This window comes from Balaenoptera physalus (genome assembly GCF_965194825.1).
Source record: "Balaenoptera physalus genome assembly, chromosome: 8".
Classification (NCBI taxonomy): Eukaryota; Metazoa; Chordata; class Mammalia; order Artiodactyla; family Balaenopteridae; genus Balaenoptera; species Balaenoptera physalus.
Window position 1 is genome coordinate 57,901,902 of NC_138887.1, and position 20,170 is coordinate 57,922,071.

The 20,170-nt window shown below is 39.7% G+C and overlaps 1 protein-coding gene across 3 annotated transcripts in view; it reads right to left on the reverse strand.

Moving 5' to 3' along the window:
* SCIN (scinderin) overlaps positions 1-20,170 on the reverse strand; it is a 105,754-nt gene that overhangs the window by 6,938 nt on the left and 78,646 nt on the right. For all 3 annotated transcript variants that reach the window (XM_082472700.1, XM_082472699.1, XM_082472701.1), the window contains exons 10-15: positions 16,976-17,066; positions 10,689-10,859; positions 6,923-7,100; positions 6,499-6,620; positions 3,502-3,579; positions 1,742-1,802 (exon numbers count right to left, since the gene is read on the reverse strand). In XM_082472700.1, coding sequence (XP_082328826.1) covers positions 1,742-1,802; positions 3,502-3,579; positions 6,499-6,620; positions 6,923-7,100; positions 10,689-10,859; positions 16,976-17,066 — 701 coding nt within the window. The remainder of the gene's footprint in view (positions 1-1,741; positions 1,803-3,501; positions 3,580-6,498; positions 6,621-6,922; positions 7,101-10,688; positions 10,860-16,975; positions 17,067-20,170) is intronic.

Consider the following 20,170-nt stretch of genomic DNA (forward strand, 5'->3'; position numbering starts at 1 on the left):
GAATATACAGTGGAGAAAAGACAGCCTGTTCAATAAGTGGTGCTGGGAAAACTGGACAGCTACATATAAAAGTATGAAATTAGAACACTCCCTAACACCATACACAAAAATAAACTCAAAATGGATTAAAGACCTAAATGTAAGGGCAGACACTATGAAACTCCTAGAGGAAAACATAGGCAGAACACTCTATGACATAAATCACAGCAAGATCCTTTTTGACCTACCTCGTAGAGAAATGGAAATAAAAACAAAAATAAACAAATGGGACCTAATGAAGTTTAAAAGCTTTTGCACAGCAAAGGAAACCATAAACAAGGCGAAAAGACAACCCTCACGATGGGAGAAAATATTTGCAAATGAAACAACTGACAAAGGGTTAATCTCCAAAATTTACAAGCAGCTCATGCAGCTCAATATCAAAAAAACAAACAACCCAATCCAAAAATGGGCAGAAGACCTAAATAGACATTTCTCCAAAGAAAACATACAGATGGCCAACAAACACATGAAAGAATGCTCAACATCATTAATCATTAGAGAAATGCAAATCAAAACTACAATGAGATATCATCTCACACCTGTCAGAATGGCCATCATCAAAAGATCTACAAACAATAAATGCTGGAGAGGGTGTGGAGAAAAGGAAACCCTCTTGCACTGTTGGTGGGAATGTAAATTGATAAAGCCACTATGGAGAACAGTATGGAGGTTCCTTAAAAAACTAAAAATAGAACTACCATACGACCCAGCAATCCCACTACTGGGCATATACCCTGAGAAAACCATAATTCAAAAAAGTCATGTACCAAAATGTTCATTGCAGCTCTATTTACAATAGCCAGGACATGGAAGCAACCTAAGTGTCCAATGACAGATGAATGGATAAAGAAGATGTGGCACATATATACAATGGAGTATTACTCGCCATAAAAATAAACGAAATTGAGTTATTTGCAGTGAGGTGGATGGACCTAGAGTCTGTCATACAGAGTGAAGTAAGTCAGAAAGAGAAAAACATATACCGTAAGCTAACACATATATATGGAATCTAAGAAAGAAAAAAAAAGGTCATGAAGAACCTAGGGGCAAGACAGGAATAAAGACACAGACCTACTAGAGAATGGACTTGAGGACACGGGGAGGGGGAAGGGTAAGCTGGGACAAAGTGAGAGAGTGGCATGGACATATATACACTATCAAACGTAAAATAGATAGCTAGTGGGAAGCAGCCGCATAGCACAGGGAGATCAGCTGGGTGCTTTGTGACCACCTAGAGGGGTGGGATAGGGAGGGTGGGAGGGAGGGAGATGCAAGAGGGAAGAGATATGGGAACATATGTATATGTATAACTGATTCACTTTGTCATAAAGCAGAAACTAACACACCATTGTAAAGCAATTATACTCCAATAAAGATGTTAAAAAAAAAATCTAAGTTACCACAGTTATGGAGGTTTTACTATTTCCATAATAAAAAAAAAGTGTTTAAGTGAATTAAAAATTTTCAGATTAAATTGATATAATTACATCCTAAATTAGAGAACAAAATATTTTTCTTGTTCCTTTTCTGAAATTCTTCAGTTTAAAAAAAATTCCATTTCTCTTTAGTTCTGAAGATGAAAGCTAAGATTCTTCTTGGTTTTGATATGTGGTTTTGGAGGACGTGGTAAAAAGAGGTCAGGAACTTGGTAACACCTGTTCAGAATTACTGTCATAATTGCCCACGGGATCTAGCTTACCAGACTTCAGAGATTCTGATCTCTCAACTTCATTGGCGTCTTTTCCAATCCAAATAAAAATCTGAAAAATGAAGCAATAATAATACACATTGTTTTGGGAGTGTAGATGTGGTGCAAGCCTTATGCAAAGTGCTTCTCATACAATCCCACTTAATCTTCACAACAACCCCTAAGTCAGGGGTGTGGAGATGGAGGTGCAGAGAGGTTCAATCATTTTCCTAATGTATACACTTACTAAGAGACGTCTAAATTTATATCCAGCCAGTTTGACTCCAGATTTCACATTCTGGTATTTTATGTTTATATAGTATTTTCTAGTTATTAAGTGAGCTTTCCTTAAAACCACACATTGGCTGTTTTTTTGCACTCAACTGTGGGGTGTGTAAGGCAGTCAGTATACCCATACCATTACCCTGGGGAAACCATATGTAGCTTGTTTGTGGGCACCACAGACTCCCTTTAGGATCACCTAACTTAGCCCTAGGGTTCTTGTCCTATGGTATTGTATCCTGTCACACTTTGGTAAAAGTGCTATAATGTTTAATATTTAAATACTGATTCTTAAAAACAGATATATGTTCTGTATGTATCCTTCTTGTCAAATGTGTAGGTTTTCTGCTTCAATGAAGAAAAATTCTCCTGAATTCCCTTATATTTAAATCACTTTAAAATCACTTGTTGGCAGAGAAATTTTGGTCAAATTAGTTTTGATTACATTCTAATGCATACTGAAAGTGCTAGAATATTTGCTTGCAGGCACAGAACAAACCATGACAGCATGGCCACGTAAATGAAAAGTATGATTGAAAAACAAATGAAATGTAGTACAGGAAATATTCTGAAGTATCCATGATTATGGAAGCAACAGAGCTGACTACAAATGGAAAAGATTAAATTCTTCTGAATAAGGAAACATTTTTATAATTCTTAAATACACAAAGGTGTTTTATTGACATAAGGTTTTAAATTTCACATCTAGAAATAAGTGATCCATTCACTTAGGGAGAATCTGTGACTAGATCCCAAACTCAAATATGGTAATTCTAAACCAAGAAGCTAAGTTGTAATATAACTGAATGACTTAGCAAGTAAGAACAAACCTAAAAGTAACAAGTCTCTGTGGTTGGCTCTAAGACTAGGCCTAATTCAGATAAGTGTTTTATAATTGTTCTATATGATTTAGCTCCTAACATATTTATTTTTCCCTTTCACAGGAGAAAACAACTAACAGATGTGACATATAAAATCGCCATTAATTTTCTATCAAATAAAGATATATACATAACAGTAATATATTTTACTGTGTAGATTCAAAACTATTCTGTGTCTACTCCTTCCCCAGGGAAGGGGTCTCCTAGGACTTTTTGTCAAATTTCAAGAGAAATTCTGAATATTTTGGTCTTCCTGAGGCATTGTACCCCCCCATGCATTGCAACCAAGTAATGCATTTATTACTTAAATGAATGGATGAATGAATGTATGAATAAATTAGGAACGAGTGAATTTTACAAATAAATGAAAAGTAGGGGATTTTTGGCCAAAACTATACAGCCAAAGATGGTAGCCGTGGAATTATTTCCGTATTAAGAAACCAACTTGCCACACTGGTTTTATTTTTTGCCAAACTCTGGAGAGTTTCTTTTAAATACAGCCTAAATCCATGGGTCCGTTTATTATTAGACTTGCTATTTCTCAAAGTAGGTTGTGTCAGGTCCCAACTATAAGTACCCTCTCTTGCTATGAACAAAATACAGCTTTACCTGTTCCCAAGCATCTAGTAACATGACATCATCTTCTGCTAAATCATCCTGGGTGAACTCTCCTGGAACCTCTTCAACCTGAAATGTATAAAAAAGCTTGATGACCAAACAGTCAAGCAGTGATTTTTCTAATATACGGGATACAAACGCCTTGTATTATTTGGAGCATAGCAAAAAAAAAAGTTTGGTAGCCATTTTTTTTCTTCCTTTTGGGCAGTTAAAGATTTAAATAATTGTTTATCTGTTTAATCAGGTATCACAAACTCAGGGTATCTTATTTGGGGAGGACAGTGCTTAACATAGACATTGCATATGGCCTTAGAGAGACCATGTACAGTCAATCTGGCCACAGTTGTCTCTAATTCTACTTCCTTATGACAAGTTGCTTCACAGATTTCTAGATTTCTGTTGCCTTCCTAGTTCCTAAAGACATTTAAGTTTATGATCTGGGTATTAAATCGTCTTTCATTTTGTAGGTCAAGATTATTTTAATAAAATCAGTAAGTCTGGTCATTTTTATGAATCAATCATTTTCCGTAAGATGATATTATAACAATATTCCATACGCAAAGCTTCATTATTTTTATTTTAAATGGGTTAAATTGTGTTCTCCGTAGTTAACGTTAAAGGGTAATGGGGAGGGTTAGTTTAATGCACCCATTACCAGCAGGCATGCATTAATCCAAAGTTCAAATTTTTAAAAGAATTCTGGATGAACCCCCCCCTGATCCTTAGGAAGGTATGGTAAATTGGATTATGGTTTGCTCCTTCCCTCTACTGTGTGACTCTGCAGGTGAAGTTGACTGTGGCCTTGCCCTTGTCATACTAGCAAATGGGACTCAGGGGCCCTCCTGTGCTCCTGGGCTCTGTCCTGGGAAGAACAGGCATGACCCCAACCTGAAGCCCCCTGAGCATGACAATACCTGTTTGTTGTAATCTGATGACATTTTGAGATTGTTACACAAATAACAAACAGACACTAACCATTTACAGAGGGCAAATTTGTTTATATTTTCTTTTTACAGAATAATTACCAATTACATAATGCTTAAAAAAAGCAAAAACCTTAAATATCACTTACTCCATGCCTGGCACTGTTGTATATATGCAACAACTAATTTAATATTCACAACAACCCTATGAAGTAGGTACTAGGATTATCCCCATTTTTCAGATGAGAAAATTATAGCACAGAGAGGGTAAGTAACCAGCCTAGGGTCACACAGCCAGTAAATAATATCGCCAAGTAAGTGATATCAAACAGGCAGAATGGTTCTAAAAGCTGTGCTTTTAACCAATAGGCTCTGCTGTATTGTATGAATCTACATGTCTAAAGCCTGCTTTCTGATGATGAGATCAAACACTTGTTAGTAACACTCCTTTTCCTTAAAATGTGAAGGGATTAGCGTTCCAAATATCAAACAAGAAAATGAGTAGGTGTAAAGGAAAAGTATATTTCTCTTAAATATGTGAATGACAAAAAAGAAAAACTAATAGATTTTTTTAACCTAAGAACAAAGCCTAGGTGTTATTTTTGTAACATATATCTCCATTGGAAACAAACATGTTATTTACAGCATTATTCGTAGATAATACTAATAAGAAATTATAGGAGCATATGCTGAAAAAGCCATTGTTTGGATGCAATTAAATCAACAGTCAAAAGAGTAAAACAACAGATTTTTCTGACAGCAAGTTTATAAAATATATGGATTTCCTGCAAAGTAGGTGAACAACTGTGGTGCCCAGCCACCTAATATTTATCACAATCCACCATTTAAATCTTTAATTTTTAGGTCAAATCACATGTAAGCTTCCAGTGTGGTTCACATATGAGCAGTTTCTTCTTCAAAGCATTTTATTTCAAGCATGCAATGTACCTGGGAAAATACTAAATTTTCATGTGTGTGTTGAAAAGTAAAGCTTGTATTTACCAAGACTTGGTGACCAAATCTTTAGTTCAGATTTTATAGGCAAGGAATTTGTTCTTTAAATGAAAGATTTACACAAAAACTTAGTACGTCAAACAGAGAAAGCAGAATTTTTGTGATTAAACTGAGATGAGGGGCCACAGCCCAGGATATTTTAGAGACCCATAGACAATCACTCTTGTACACAAATACTTTTACTTTGAATTGCCTAGAATTCAAAGCTTGTGAATGGGACTATGACTATGACATAAAATATTCCTGCTGGGGCTTCCCTGGTGGCACAGTGGTTGAGAATCTGCCTGCCAATGCAGGGGACACGGGTTCGAGCCCTGGTCTGGGAAGATCCCACATGCCTCGGAGCGATTAGGCCCGTGAGCCACAACTACTGAGCCTGCGCGTCTGGAGCCTGTGCTCCGCAACAAGAGAGGCCGCGATAGTGAGAGGCCCACGCACCGCGTTGAAGAGTGGCCCCCGCTTGCCGCAACTAGAGAAAGCCCTCGCACAGAAACGAATACCCAACACAGCCAAAAATAAATAAATAAATTAATTAATTAATTTTAAAAAATATATATTCCTGCTGATTTCAGTTAATTTGCAGGTGTGTGTGTAGCTTTCTGTGATTTTGACTAAGGATCATAATATTTCCATAATATTTTTTATTCCGTCAACATGGTGAAACTCTTTATTCCCGTGGGAAACTGCAGTGTAAAATTTACATAGTTTGATGAGAGACTATTGTTGCGTACAGAAAGCATCAAATCATTAAATTAGCGAATCGAACCACACGCATATTCGTACTGAAATGACCACATGCTGACACAGGTGCAAAGCAGCTGATATATTTAAGTGGAGCTTGATTAATACAGTACATTACAGTATTCCGATGCTTTCACATCCATTACGTCACTGGCTCTTAAACCGACCCTGCGTGGAGCAAAGATTGTCACCTGTGGTTTGCAGGTAAACTAAAACTGAGAATCAGGGCAGGAACGCGTTAGAGCAACACCAGAATGCTTATCTCTCCCACTACTGCTGGTTCTACCCCAGGGTTTCACGGGACACTTACAAAGAATCTTCCAGTTTTGTTGGAGCAGGCGTAAAGCCGAGGTGGATGGTCTTCAGCCTGGGTTTCTAGCAGGGGAGAGGTCTGGTAGTCTTTTTTCCCTCCAAGGGAATTCCAAAACTCCTCTGTGGAAAACGCGACAAGTTAGCCAGTGCATTTTCAGAAGCATATGGTCGGTACTGCTTTACCTTAACAAATGATAGTATCTCACCTCAACTTCACTGTTAAGAAGTTACTTAAATAGAGCAGGAGAAGTTACTTAAATATAGTAGGTACCATCACCCACTTTTGCAACTAGTGAATGGGTTCTTAATGCCCTACAACCATTACAAAGTTCCTATTTATGACAAAAATAAATAAATTACATGATTAGCAAGTATGCCAAATATAAGTTCTGGCTAGTGTCCTTGGCCTCACCTATACACACCTGGTTCCTTGCCTTCCTGAATCCTCGTGGTTTTACATTTGAGGACACTTGCCACATACTCTGCTCCCTTCTCCTCCTCCTGGCTGGCCCCTTTTCCTCTCCAGATGTAGCCATTATTTTGTCGTAGTTTCAGGACAAAAACGTCATTGGAATTCAATGACTTTGCATCAACATCTACCTAGAGTATGAAGAAAAATAACACAATGATGTAAATGCACTGCTGCTCCCTCAATAAATATGTCCAAGAAGCTGCGACAGTGCCAAACCACCTACAGACTTCTGTCCTGACCCAGGATATTAATTCAGGGGGCACCAGGACACCCCTAGGGGGTTGGAAACATTAGGAGCACATTGCGCTGTGTCACTTTAACGCTCACCCGCCCGAAGACAGTAGCACAAGGCTCTGAGAATAAAATAAGGCAAACTTAAGTGATACATAACAAGGATAATATTCAAAGAGACCGCAAGAAGGAGGATGGGCTATAATTGATGTTTGGAAAGAGGTTGTAATATTCACAAATGATAAACGTAAAGCACAGTGTTCAGTTTTTCTCTCCTCCCACTAAAGAGGTTTGTCAAATAATCAAAGGGACACAGAAAAATCATAAAACAGGGACTGGGGTCTAATACGGGCAAAGAGATAATAACATAGATTCACTAAAAGGTTCTCCAGGCTCAGATAAGTTATAGCTCAAATTATAAGAGACTGTTTATAGGGGGTTAAAAACACAGCACTGACATACCCGCTTCCTTTCAGCTGAGAAGCTGTGGACACCGTCTGGGATGAGCGAGACGAGCACAGCTCCAGCCAGTGTGGCTGCAGCGTGAGTGAGAGGCACCTGGCTGAGACCAGACTCCAGCCTGAGGGTGAGGCTGACAGTGGAGCCTCGGGGCAGGGACGAGGCATGTGCGGAGTCTCAGGCTTGGGAGTCAGTCTGAGGTCCTAGGATGGGCTTGTGCCTTTGCGTCTATGACCTTGTCATTTTGTGTCTCTGCACTGGCCTCTGTGAGACCCTCTGTCTGACTATAGGATTGTATGACTGTGACAGTATGTATATGACTCTCTGTGGGACTATGGGACTCCATGTGAGGTGTGTTAACAGGGAGATAAAGAAGAACCAGGAAACAAGACTGTGATAGAGCAGCCATGAGAGAGGAAGAAATCAAGAGTGTGGTGTCCTGAGGTCAAGTGAAGAGAGTGCCTCAAGAAGGAGCTGGTGGGGCTTCCCAGGTGGCGCAGTGGTTGACAGTCTGCCTGCCAGTGCAGGGGACACAGGTTCGGGCCCTGGTCTGGGAGGATCCCACATGCCGCGGAGCAACTAGGCCCGTGAGCCACAACTACTGAGCTTGCGCGTCTGGAGCCTGGGCTCCTCAACAAGAGAGGCCGCGATAGTGAGAGGCCCGCGCACCATGATGAAGAGTGGCCCCCGCTTGCCACAACTAGAGAGAGCCCTCGCACAGAAACGAAGACCCAACACAGCCAAAATTAATTGATTAATTAATTAAAAAAAAAAAACAGAAGGAGAAAAAATGGGTAAGATCTCAAAAAAAATTTTTTTTTAAAAAAAAGAAGGAGCTGGTGATCGGCTGTCCAAATGATGCCGTTTGACCAACTGTGTCGAGCTGCCAGAGGAAGGCATCAACCATGTGGAGAGTTGGGTTTCACCAGGTTTGTCAGGACCCTGTCCCCAGAGAGAGCACTAGAGGAGCAACGAACAGCTGCTGGAGGTTTTAAAGATGTGTCCCAGGTGCTGGTAACACTCAGAGAAGTGGTCATCATCCTCTTTCAGTAGGAAGGAGGCTCCATGGACCAAGCTCAAAGGAATCTATCAGATGTGATGATGGAGATTTATAGGAACTATGACTTCCAATTTCTAATCCAAATGTCTCCTTACTGGTACAGAGGAAAGAGACAGGTGACAAGAGGCCCATGCCCAGACTGGTGTGGGATCCTGGCGGTAGTTCCAAAATAGAACATAAGAAAGCTTTAGCCTCCCAGGAGATGAAAACAGAAAGCCTTATAAACAATGTTTCAACTAGTGCATTTCAGAGAGGCTAGGAATGCAAAGGCTGGTTTGGGAGGCTGCAAGAAAATAAAGAATCTGCATTGCAAGCAGCTCACGACGCCTCCTAAAGAAGTACCCACTGGGAAGAGACCAGGACCATAACGATTCTCCTTGACTCTTGCATCTGAAATCAACTGAGAGGGCCTGTAGGTGAAGGCTTCACCGTCAATTTGATAGATTTAAAAAAGTAGTCATAATTGAACACATGAGAATCCATGCACAGAAGGTTCTGGATGAGATCAATACCTAACGGCGTTTAAATTATATGACTAAATGAGATCACTCTGAAGAGGGCCAAGACTGAGCCTCGGAGGGTTCCAGAGCTTAGAGGACGAGCAGGGGAGGAGAACCCAGCAGAGCTGGATGGGAGTGCAAATACTCTTCAGGAGAGTGGCCCTCAAGTGTGGAAGAAATCCTGCTAAGTGAGGGGTTCCAGAAGCCTCGTAAAAAGATAGCGTTTTGAGAAGACAGAAAAGGGTGGCTCTGGCAAATGCTAGCAGGAGGCTGAGAAAAGCGGGGTCAGACAAGAGGCTTTTGACGGCAAAAGGCAGGGCTCTGGCAAACTAGATAAAGCCCATCCGGCTGGAGGGGCAGGAGGGGATGGTGGAGTGGAGTCCAGTACAGGACCACAAGTGTGAGATGAAGTGGAGTCAAGACACAACTGTTGGATGAGAGGAGCCAGACTGATGGAGACAGTGAGACAACGACTGAAGCCACCAAACAATAAGAGGGGAAGGACCGGGAGCTCAGACAGCACAGGGGGATGGGGGAGGGAGACGGACAAGAAGAAGTCAAAAGGGCAAGGGTCGAGCAAGGAGGGGACCCCACCACCAGTCCCTGGTCAGCGGGCACTGAGGGAAAACACAGCTTCCACTTGAGAAGGCTGTATGGCAATCTGTGTCCTCAGAACACAGCCACGGAGCAAGAAGACGGGGTGGCGTAGAGAAGAGGTTGAGGGGGGAGGGATGCTGTGACCCACCTGGTTTTAAGGGCTCAGCTGAACAACTTGGCAAATGGTCCAGGTTTGGGGATATACAGAGAGTGCAGGGCAGTTAGGGGTGACTTGGGAGACTTGGGTTTCAACGGTGACTAAGGTGACCGGGTTATGAAGGGTGATGAATCCTCCCTGAGGTCAAAGCACTCAGCCATTTAAAAACTTGGGCCCGGTGGCCTTGCCCATACCTGGTGGTCTTGTGGTCTGACACTGTGATCAGGGGTTTGACTTCTTTCACAGCTGCTGTCAGAGACAGCTCGTGTGGCCTTAACAGCTGAGTTATGGTTCCGGCCCAGTGTGGTGAAGCTTGCTTTCCACGGTCCTTACACTTGTACAAATAAGGGCCCTCCCCCTTGAATTTCCCTAGTGTGGTCACCTGACCATCACCCTCAATCCATCTTCCCCCAGGCCTTTCAAGACAGAGCTTAAGCTGCCTCACGCCTTTGACAGCTTGATTTGTTACATTACTCTTAAAATTCATTTGTTTTGTTATAAGCTGGTTGAAAAATATGAGAGGCCTGGTATCTGAAGTTAACTTTTTACTTGATTCTCCGGCTTTTAATACTTTTTATGGTGAACGCTGGATTAATTATAGAAATGAAGGGGGTTTACTTGCCAATTTTTTTAAAGACTAGTATTTGTTGATGGCTCAGGTCCACTGGGAAGCCCATGAGCAGGGCAGGTTTTATTGAATGCATGATGTTACCTCCACAATTCTGGTGATCGATGCCAGGTTTCTTCGGACTTGAAAGAGGCGTGTAGGGGGGGCCGGCACCTGACCTCCTTTCTTTGATGTTCCGTTCTTGTAAATAATGAGCGGTTTGTCTTTGAACAAACTCAGCAGGTGAGCAGGTTCTTTGCCTTGGGAGACTCGGATCTGGGGGCGGTGGGGATAAAAGAAATTAATAAAGAGTGCAATGAAAGAAGACCGTATTTCCAAAGGCATCCTTATTTTTCTCTTTGAAAACAAAATTAAAAATATATAAAAAGTCAAGAGCAGGAGGAACGATGAATCAACAGAAAATATAGGTTAATGATAATCAAGCAGAGCTTCCTCACTGACTTAGGAACCATTCGTTACTCCAGACACAGCACATTCTCGGGGGACACACCACCACACTGCACCACTTTCTGCTTCCAGAAAGCATAAAGTTTCAAGTCTGTTCATCTACAACTCCAAAAGGGAAAAACAACGAAGTGCTGATGTATGCTGTCTTTTATGAAAATTACTCTTTTTTTTACAAGGGCACCAAGCTTTCCAGATGTTTAGGGGTATACCTGTCTCTCACGTGTTTTGGATCTCGTTCAGTAGGTTAGGAGATGTGCATTCATTCAAATTCTTCCAAAAATAAGACAACACGAAAAGCGTACTCATTCTTTTTACATCCCTACCACTGTGAGATGAAAAAAATCATCGTAATCTGGGGATGAATAAAGATTTCAATCCAAACATCAAAAACTGGCAGAAATAAACAGAATAGACTTTCTACTTTTTAGCTTACCTATGGAAATGGTAATAGAAGATTTGCTTAATATAAGCTCTTTTTAAAATACAATATAAGGACTTTTCAGGATAAGGAAATGGAAGAAACTAAATGGCAAGTTATTTAATTTCACCTATTAGTTTAACAACAGATACTGGATCAGATCCGAATTTCCTATCTCTTGCATAATCTAATGATGCATGTATTTACACAAAGAGTTCAAATTTTGTGTCACTCTCCTGTTTTTTTCAATTATTTGCCCTATGCTAAAACTGAAATATCTCTCCTACCCTGGTCTGTCTTTTTCTAGAAGCCAAGTGAATGGGAATGCTGATGCACATACCATCATAGGGAAGCCTAGGGAGCACTGAAAGTAACTAACTCCACAAATATCTTTCAACTAGTAGACATTCAAATAAGCGAGTAACAAATTAAAACGTCTTTTTACTTTTTTTTTTAAAATTTAATTTATTTATTTATTTATTTTTGGCTGTGTTGGGTCTTCGTTTCTGTGTGAGGGCTTTCTCTAATTGCAGCAAGCGGGGGCCACTCTTCATCGCGGTGCGCGGGCCTTTCACTGTCGTGGCCTCTCCCGTTGCGGGGCACAGGCTCCAGACGCGCAGGCTCAGTAGTTGTGGCTCACGGGCCCAGCTGCTCCGCGGCACGTGGGATCTTCCCAGACTAGGGCTCGAACCCGTGTCCCCTGCATTGGCAGGCAGATTCTCAACCACTGCACCACCAGGGAAGCCCTTAAAACGTCTTTTGAGTCACACCCCAAAGCTTGGGGTGAGGTTAGCTAAGAGCTCCTAAAACTGCCGTTGGCTTGGCATTTCCCATAACATTGAGAAAACCTCAAGTGCCAACATGAAAGAAAGAGGGCTACTGATTAAGACCCATTCTCCACTGTGAAATGAAAATAAGAGATAGAAAGGTAAATTGAAAATTTTTCAGTACTGTTAATACAGTCTACAAAGGAATGTTTAAAACAGCAATTCAGGACTTCATTTATGCATTGTTGTAAATTGAAAATTTTTCAGTACTGTTAATACAGTCTACGAAGGAATGTTTAAAACAGCAATTCAGGACTTCATTTATGCATTGTTGTAAACCACCGCCATCTCGTGGTAAAACTAAGCATTACCATTTCATTGTCAATTTAGGATTCAATCGGCTGACACTGGAAATTCATTCATTGGGTATATCAAATATTTAACTGTGAAATATAGCATTTATAAGGCACAGGGCCTTACCTTCAAAGTTTTTGCATGATTTGGTAAGCACTACTTGAAAGATCAACTAAATGACATAGATGATGTCAGTTCTTATAAATATTTCATTCAAGAAATGAATATAAACTCTATGCCAATAAAATGGACAACCTGGAAGAAATGGACAAATTCTTAGAACGGTATAGCCTTCCAAGACTGAACCAGGAAGAAACAGAAAATATGAACAGATCTATCACAAGTAATGAAATTGAAACTGTGATTAAAAATCTTCCAACAAACAAAAGTCGAGGACCAGATGGCTTCACAGGCGAATTCTATCAAACATTTAGAGAAGAGCTTACACCCATCCTTCTCAAACTCTTCCAAAAAATTGCAGAGGAAGGAACACTCCCAAACTCATTCTACGAGGCCACCATCACCCTGATGCTAAAATCAGACAAAGATACTACAAAAAAAGAAAATTATAGACCAATATCACTGATGAATATAGATGCAAAAATCCTCAACAAAATACTAGCAAACAGAACCTAACAACACATTAAAAGGATCATACAACCATGATCAAGTGGGATTTATCCCAGGGATGCAAGGATTCTTCAATATATGCAAATCAATCAATGTGAAACACCACATTAACAAATTGAAGAATAAAAACCATATTATCACCTCAATAGATGCAGAAAAAGCTTTTGACAAAATTGAACACCCATTTATGATAAAAACTCTCCAGAAAGTGGGCATAGAGGGAACTTACCTCAACATAATAAAGGCCATATACAACAAACCCACAGCAAACATCATTCTCAATGGTGAAAAACTGAAAGCATTTCCTCTAAGATCAGGAACAAGACAAGGATGTCCACTCTCACCACTATTATTCAACATAGTTTTGGAAGTCCTAGCCACGGCAATCAGAGAAGAAAAAGAAATAAAAGGAATACAAATTGGAAAAGAAGAAGTAAAACTGTCACAGTTAGCAGATGACATGATACTATACATAGAGAATCCTAAAGATGCCACCCAAAAACTACTAGAGCTAATCAATGAATTTGGTAAAGTTGCAGGATACAAAATTAATGCACAGAAATCTCTTGCATTCCTATACACTAATGATGAAAAATTTGAAAGAGAAATTAAGGAAACACTCCCATTTACCACTGCAACAAAAAAAATAAAATACCTAGGAATAAACCTACCTAGGGAGACAAAAGACCTGTATGCAGAAAACTATAAGACACTGATGAAGAAATCAAAGATGACACAAACAGATGGAGACATATACCATGTTCTTGGATTGGTAGAATCAATATCGTGAAAATGACTATACTACCCAAAGCAATCTACAGATTCAATGCAGTCCCTACAAATTACCAATGGCATTTTCTACAGAACTAGAACAAAACATTCTTAAAATTTGTATGGAAACACAGAAGACCCCGAATAGCCAAAGCAATCTTGAGGGAAAAAAACGGAGCTGGAGGAATCAGACTCCCTGACTTCAGACTATACTACAAAGCGACAGTAATCAAGACAATATGGTTCTCGCACAAAAACAGAAATATAGATCAACGGAAAAAGATAGAAAGACCAGAGATAAACCCACACACCTATAGTCAACTAATCTAAGACAATGGAGGCAAGGATATACAATGGAGAAAAGACAGTCTCTTCAATAAGTGGTGCTGGGAAAACTGGACAGCTACATGTTAAAGAATGAAATCAGAACACTCCCTAATACCATACACAAAAATAAACTCAAAATGGATTAAAGACCTAAATGTCAGACCAGACACTATAAAACTCTTAGAGGAAAACATAGGCAGAACACTCTTTGACATAAATCACAGCAAGATCTTTTTTGACCCACCTCCTAGAGTAATGGAAATAAAAACAAAAATAAACAAATGGGACCTAATGAAACCTAAAAGCTTTTGCACAGCAAAGGAAACTATAAACAAGACAAAAAGACAACCCTCAGAATGGGAGAAAATATTTGCAAACGAATCAATGGACAAAGGATTAATCTCTAAAATATATAAACAGCTCACGCAGTTCAATATTAAAAAAAACAAACAACCCAATCCAAAAATAGGCAGAGGACCTAAATAGACATTTCTCCAAAGAAGACATACAGATGGCCAAGAGGCACATGAAAAGCTGCTCAACATCACTAATCATTAGAGAAATGCAAATCAAAACTACAATGAGGTATCACCTCACGCTGGTTAGAATGGCCATCATCAGAAAATCTACAAACAACAAATGCTGGAGCGGGTATGGAGAAAAGGGAACCCTCTTGCACTGTTGGTGGGAATGTAAATTGATACAGCCACTATGGAGAACAGTATGGAGGTTCCTTAAAAAACTACAAATAGAACTACCATACGACCCAGCAATCCCACTACTGGGCATATACCCTGAGAAAACCATAGTTCAAAAAGAGTCATGTACCAAAATGTTCATTGCAGCTCTATTTACAATAGCCAGGACATGGAAGCAACCTAAATGTCCATCGACAGATGAATGGATAAAGAAGATGTGGCACATATATACAATGGAATATTACTCAGCCATAAAAAGAAATGAAATGGAGGTATTTGTAATGAGGTGGATGGAGTTAGAGTCTGTCATACAGAGTGAAGTAAGTCAGAAAGAGAAAAACAAATACAGTATGCTAACACATATATATGGAATCTAAGGAGAAAAAAAAAAAAGCCATGAAGAACCTAGTGGCAAGACGGGAATAAAGATACAGACCTACTAGAGAATGGACTTGAGGATATGGGGAGAGGGAGGGGTGAGATGTGACAGGGTGAGAGAGTGTCATGGGCATATATACACTACCAAATGTAAAATAGATAGCTAGTGGGAAGCAGCCGCATAGCACAGGGAGATCAGCTCGGTGCTTTGTGACCACCTAGAGGGGTGGGATGGGGAGGGTGGGAGGGAGGGAGATGCAAGAGGGAAGAGATATGGGAACATATGTATATGTATAACTGATTCACTTTGTTATAAAGCAGAAACTAACACACCATTGTAAAGCAATTATACTTCAATAAAGATGTTTAAAAAAAAAAAAAACTAAAAATAGAATTACCATATGACCCAGCAATCCCACTACTGGGCATATACCCAGAGAAAACCGTAATTCAAAAAGACACATGCACCCCACTGTTCGCTGCAGCACTATTTACAATAGCCAGGTCATGGAAGCAACCTAAATGCCCATCGAGAGACGAATGGATAAAGAAAATATGGTACATATATACAATGGAATATTACTCAGCCATAAAAAGGAACGAAATTGAGTTATTTGTAGAGACATGGATGGACCTAGAGACTGTCATACAGAGTGAAGTAAGTCAGAAAGAGATAAACAAATATCGTATATTAACACATATATGTGGAATCTAGAAAAATGGTGCAGACAAACTGGTTTGTAGGGCAGAAATAGAGGCACAGATGTAGAGAACAAACGTATGGACACCAAGCGGGGAAAGCGGGGGTGGTGGTGGTGGTGGGATGAACTGGGAGATTGGGATTGACATGTATACACTAATATATATAAAACAGATAACTAATAAGAACCTGCTGTATAAAAAATAAATAAAATAAAATTCAAACAAAAGAAATGAATGTAATAGTTCATGGGGAACTTCATGGGGAGTTACTGCATTTACAGAATTTAATCATCTTGTTAATTTGTTAATTAACAATTAACAAAGTGAGTTTATTTTTTAAAAGTTAATATGCACCTTTAAATTTAGGTCTAACTTGCTTTATTTAGGAACTAAAATCCAACATGGAAAGAAAACCAGCTGGAAGACCGAATTCACTCTCCACATCTCAGTTTTTATGTACTAAAGTATCGGACTTCCTTTTCTAATTACTTTCTACCTTTGAAGAAGCCATTACACATTTATAAAGATTTGAAAACTGGAAAGTGATCACCTGGAAGTGATAACTCAGGTAGAACAGTTTTAGTAACAAGTGGCTATCACTGATCTGATATGATTCTAAAGGAATGATTCTTTGGGGCTCTTAAATCTGTGAATAGTTTATTTTTGTTTCTGTTTTTTAAATTTTGTTTGCTCCTTCTTTTCCAGAATCTGAGAGAACGAGTATGGCATGAGAATAGGAATATTTAAATTCTAAAATGAAAAAAAGATAATATTTAGAAAGTGTCAAATTCCCATCCCAGCTTGGGAAAAGGGTTTTAACTAGACACTGGGCTAAGAAAACTTTAACTTGTATAAGTTTTGGGGTAAAAATATCCCAACCTGCACAGCCTGTCCTCCAAGGGATCTATCCAACTGAACGGTCAGGAAGGCGGAGGTCGTCAGCTCATCCCTCGTGGCATTTGCTCCTTGCCTGGAGGAACCAAAGTAAAATAAATTAGCTTGTATTTAAGTTTTAAGATCTTCTAATGTAGGCATTTCAAGCAGAAACTTAAGTTATTATGAAAGATCAAGAAGAAACCAGCTGTTTTGACATGATAAAGCCATAGAAGCTATTGTTTTTTTAAAGTACTTAACTAACATTGAGCCATGAACTATCCCATGTATTGTTTAGAACTACATATGATAGGTATCTTTAATCTCCATTTCATAGGTCCATTTTTAGTTCCATAATTACTTTGCTAAGTAGTCAATTCTGTCTGATTTCAAGTTGGAGGTGCCTATTTTGGGAAACCATCTCCACAGTGAAAATAATCCATTTGAGTAGAATACGAGCCAAATCTATTAGACTGGATGTTAGAAGTACTTTATCTTTCCATGAATATTTGGTGATCTTAGTAACAAATGTGTGGACCCAGAAAAATCAAGAAAATAATCATCAGAAGTAGGCAATGGTGAAGCCCCATTTTGTCATTCTAGCAATTCTTTAAAGGAATTTTTAATAAAACCGTACAAGAAGCTAAACTACCAGTGACCCAGACAAGGATCAATGAATCGGGTCTTCCCTGGTGGTCCAGTGTTAAAGAATCCGCCCTCCAATGCAGGGGACACAGGTGCGATCCCTGGCTGGGGAACTGGGATCCCACATGCCACGGGGCAACTAAGCCAGTGTGCTACAACTACTGAGCTCACACCTCAACGAGAGAGCCCGCATGCCACAAACTACAGAGCTCATGCTCCCTGGAGCCAGTCCGCCACAACTAGAGAGAGAAATCCTGCACACCGCAACTAGAGAGAAGCCTACGTGCTGGAACGAAGACCCAACACAGCCAAAAAAAAAAAGTCAATGAATCAATTCATCCAGTTCATCTGCAACTTCTCTTTCTAGGGTAGCTTGTGGCTATAACTCCAATCACTGGCTTAACTTAGATAGCAACCTCTGGGAGATCTGCTTGTTTGATGACTTTGTGGGAGGGAAAAGCCAGTGAAAGCACTGAGCATTGTTTGGAGCCAATCCTCCTATCTTTGTGTGACTAGGGGTTAGCGGGAAGAACACTAATCCTGGAACTGGATTTTGAAAATTAATTATATCCTTTCTTCTGAAGGTCTGAGAGTGCGCTACCTGTTCCATACCCAGAACAGATTAACAATAGCCTCCCAACCTGGGCAACACACACAGACACACACCCCAAAACACAGAATTCAGGGAGCACATCTCATTTATCTCAGAATATTTCATTGCACCAACAGAGTCAAGTGATTGATATAAAAATGTTCTACAGTGGGGTGCAAAAAAAAGGAAGGATATGCTCATGTCAGGCATATGTTTAAAAAAATAAAAAATGCTTTTCATTACAAAGGCACCCATAAAGATACAGTCTTTTAACGCTAATAGCCTAAATTTTCCATGAGCTTATCATGCTAGCAAACACTTCCGGGAGCCACTGGGAGCACCGGCTGGGGAGTAACACAGAGCTGAGGAAACAGCAGGGTCTGTTATCGCCTGTCCTTCCTTCCTCACATCTGCAACTTCTTGGATGTTTCTTCATTTCCTTTTTTTTCTGCAGGAAAAAAATTCAACTAACTAATAGACTACATCACCAAACTTTTGTCACCATTTTACTATTTTTTTTCCTGGAGTATTTCAACCAGCAAAACTGAAAACCCTCACCAAACTTTTGCCGTCTGACACTCTTAATAAATATTTCACTGTTCATCTCGAGCCCTTCTTCCTCTTCCTGTCAAAGTGACTCATGCTTCCATCCACACAGATTCAAACCAATTTGCTTTATTGAGCTATGACCCAGGAGGTCAAGGACTCCACTGCAATCAAGATATAATAAAGTTGCTCTTTGCCTCTAATTTTGAAATCCCGTGCCTAGGGGGGAAAAAAGCAATCTACTTTGATATGATTCCTTCTTTATAAATCTGTGGTGCTTGTTACTCATTAAAAATAAATGCTGCATGAAAATGGAATTTACTGCTTCAAGAGACTCATCATCGCCACTGTTCAAAGTTTGTTCAATTTCAACTACTTGACATTTCAGAGAAAAGATCACTGCTGAAATTATTTTTCTCCTATCATTTTAGAATATAAATGGTTTCAGAAATAAAGAGACAAAGTGATTTAATTCTAGTTTGTCACCTTCAACTCTGCTTCTTGGATTTAACCTATTTACATACCTGCATTGGAATTATCACATAAACTGGAAAGCTGTTTAATTTGAAAGCTAGTCTTCCAAGAGGCATTTTCTAAATGCCTCTTTGCTACCTTTATGGAAGTTTTCGAAGTTCTGCAAACCATACAATATTAACAAACTGACATATTTAACATCCATGATATTAAATGACAAAAACTCACAAGAGGACTCAAGCATCTAACTTATATTCTTGATATCTCAGAAACTCATACATTCTCATCACAGAAACCTTGAACACATCAAAATGAAGAAAACTAAATGACCCCCTCCCCCAGCCCCAGTCCTAGCCCAAAGGTCATGACTATTAAAAATGTGACATGTTTTCATCTTCTTTTTCTCTTTGATTTCTTTACAGTGAGGACCAAACTTGTCCTCCTCCTGAGTTCCTTATCTCAGCGAATAAAACACTACACACCTGTGCACAGATCAGAAATCTGGGGCCACCCTTGACTCAGTCATCTTCTCCGTTCCCCGTAACCAGTCATTCAGATGTCAACTCCTTAATACTTTGCACACTTGCTCATCCTTTCCCTCCCTTACACTGAGCTCTGGCCATATTATCATTCAGTTGGATTATTGCAATAAATTCCAAATGGCCTCTCTGCCAACAATCTCCCACCGGTCCATTCTTTAGGTGTTAACCAGAATAATTTCTCTAAGATGGAAATCAATCATGTCACTCCCCTGTGCGAACTCTTTGACTGGCTCCCAATGCCCTGAAAATAAAGTTCATCTTCCCCAGGATAGTTACAAGGTCATTCACCATTTGGCTCCTTCTCATTTCTCTGGTTTTATCTTTTGCTCCTTAACTTTGCTCTTGCCATACATCATTACTAACCAAGGAGAGCACGATTTTCCCTGCATTGCTTGGAACAAC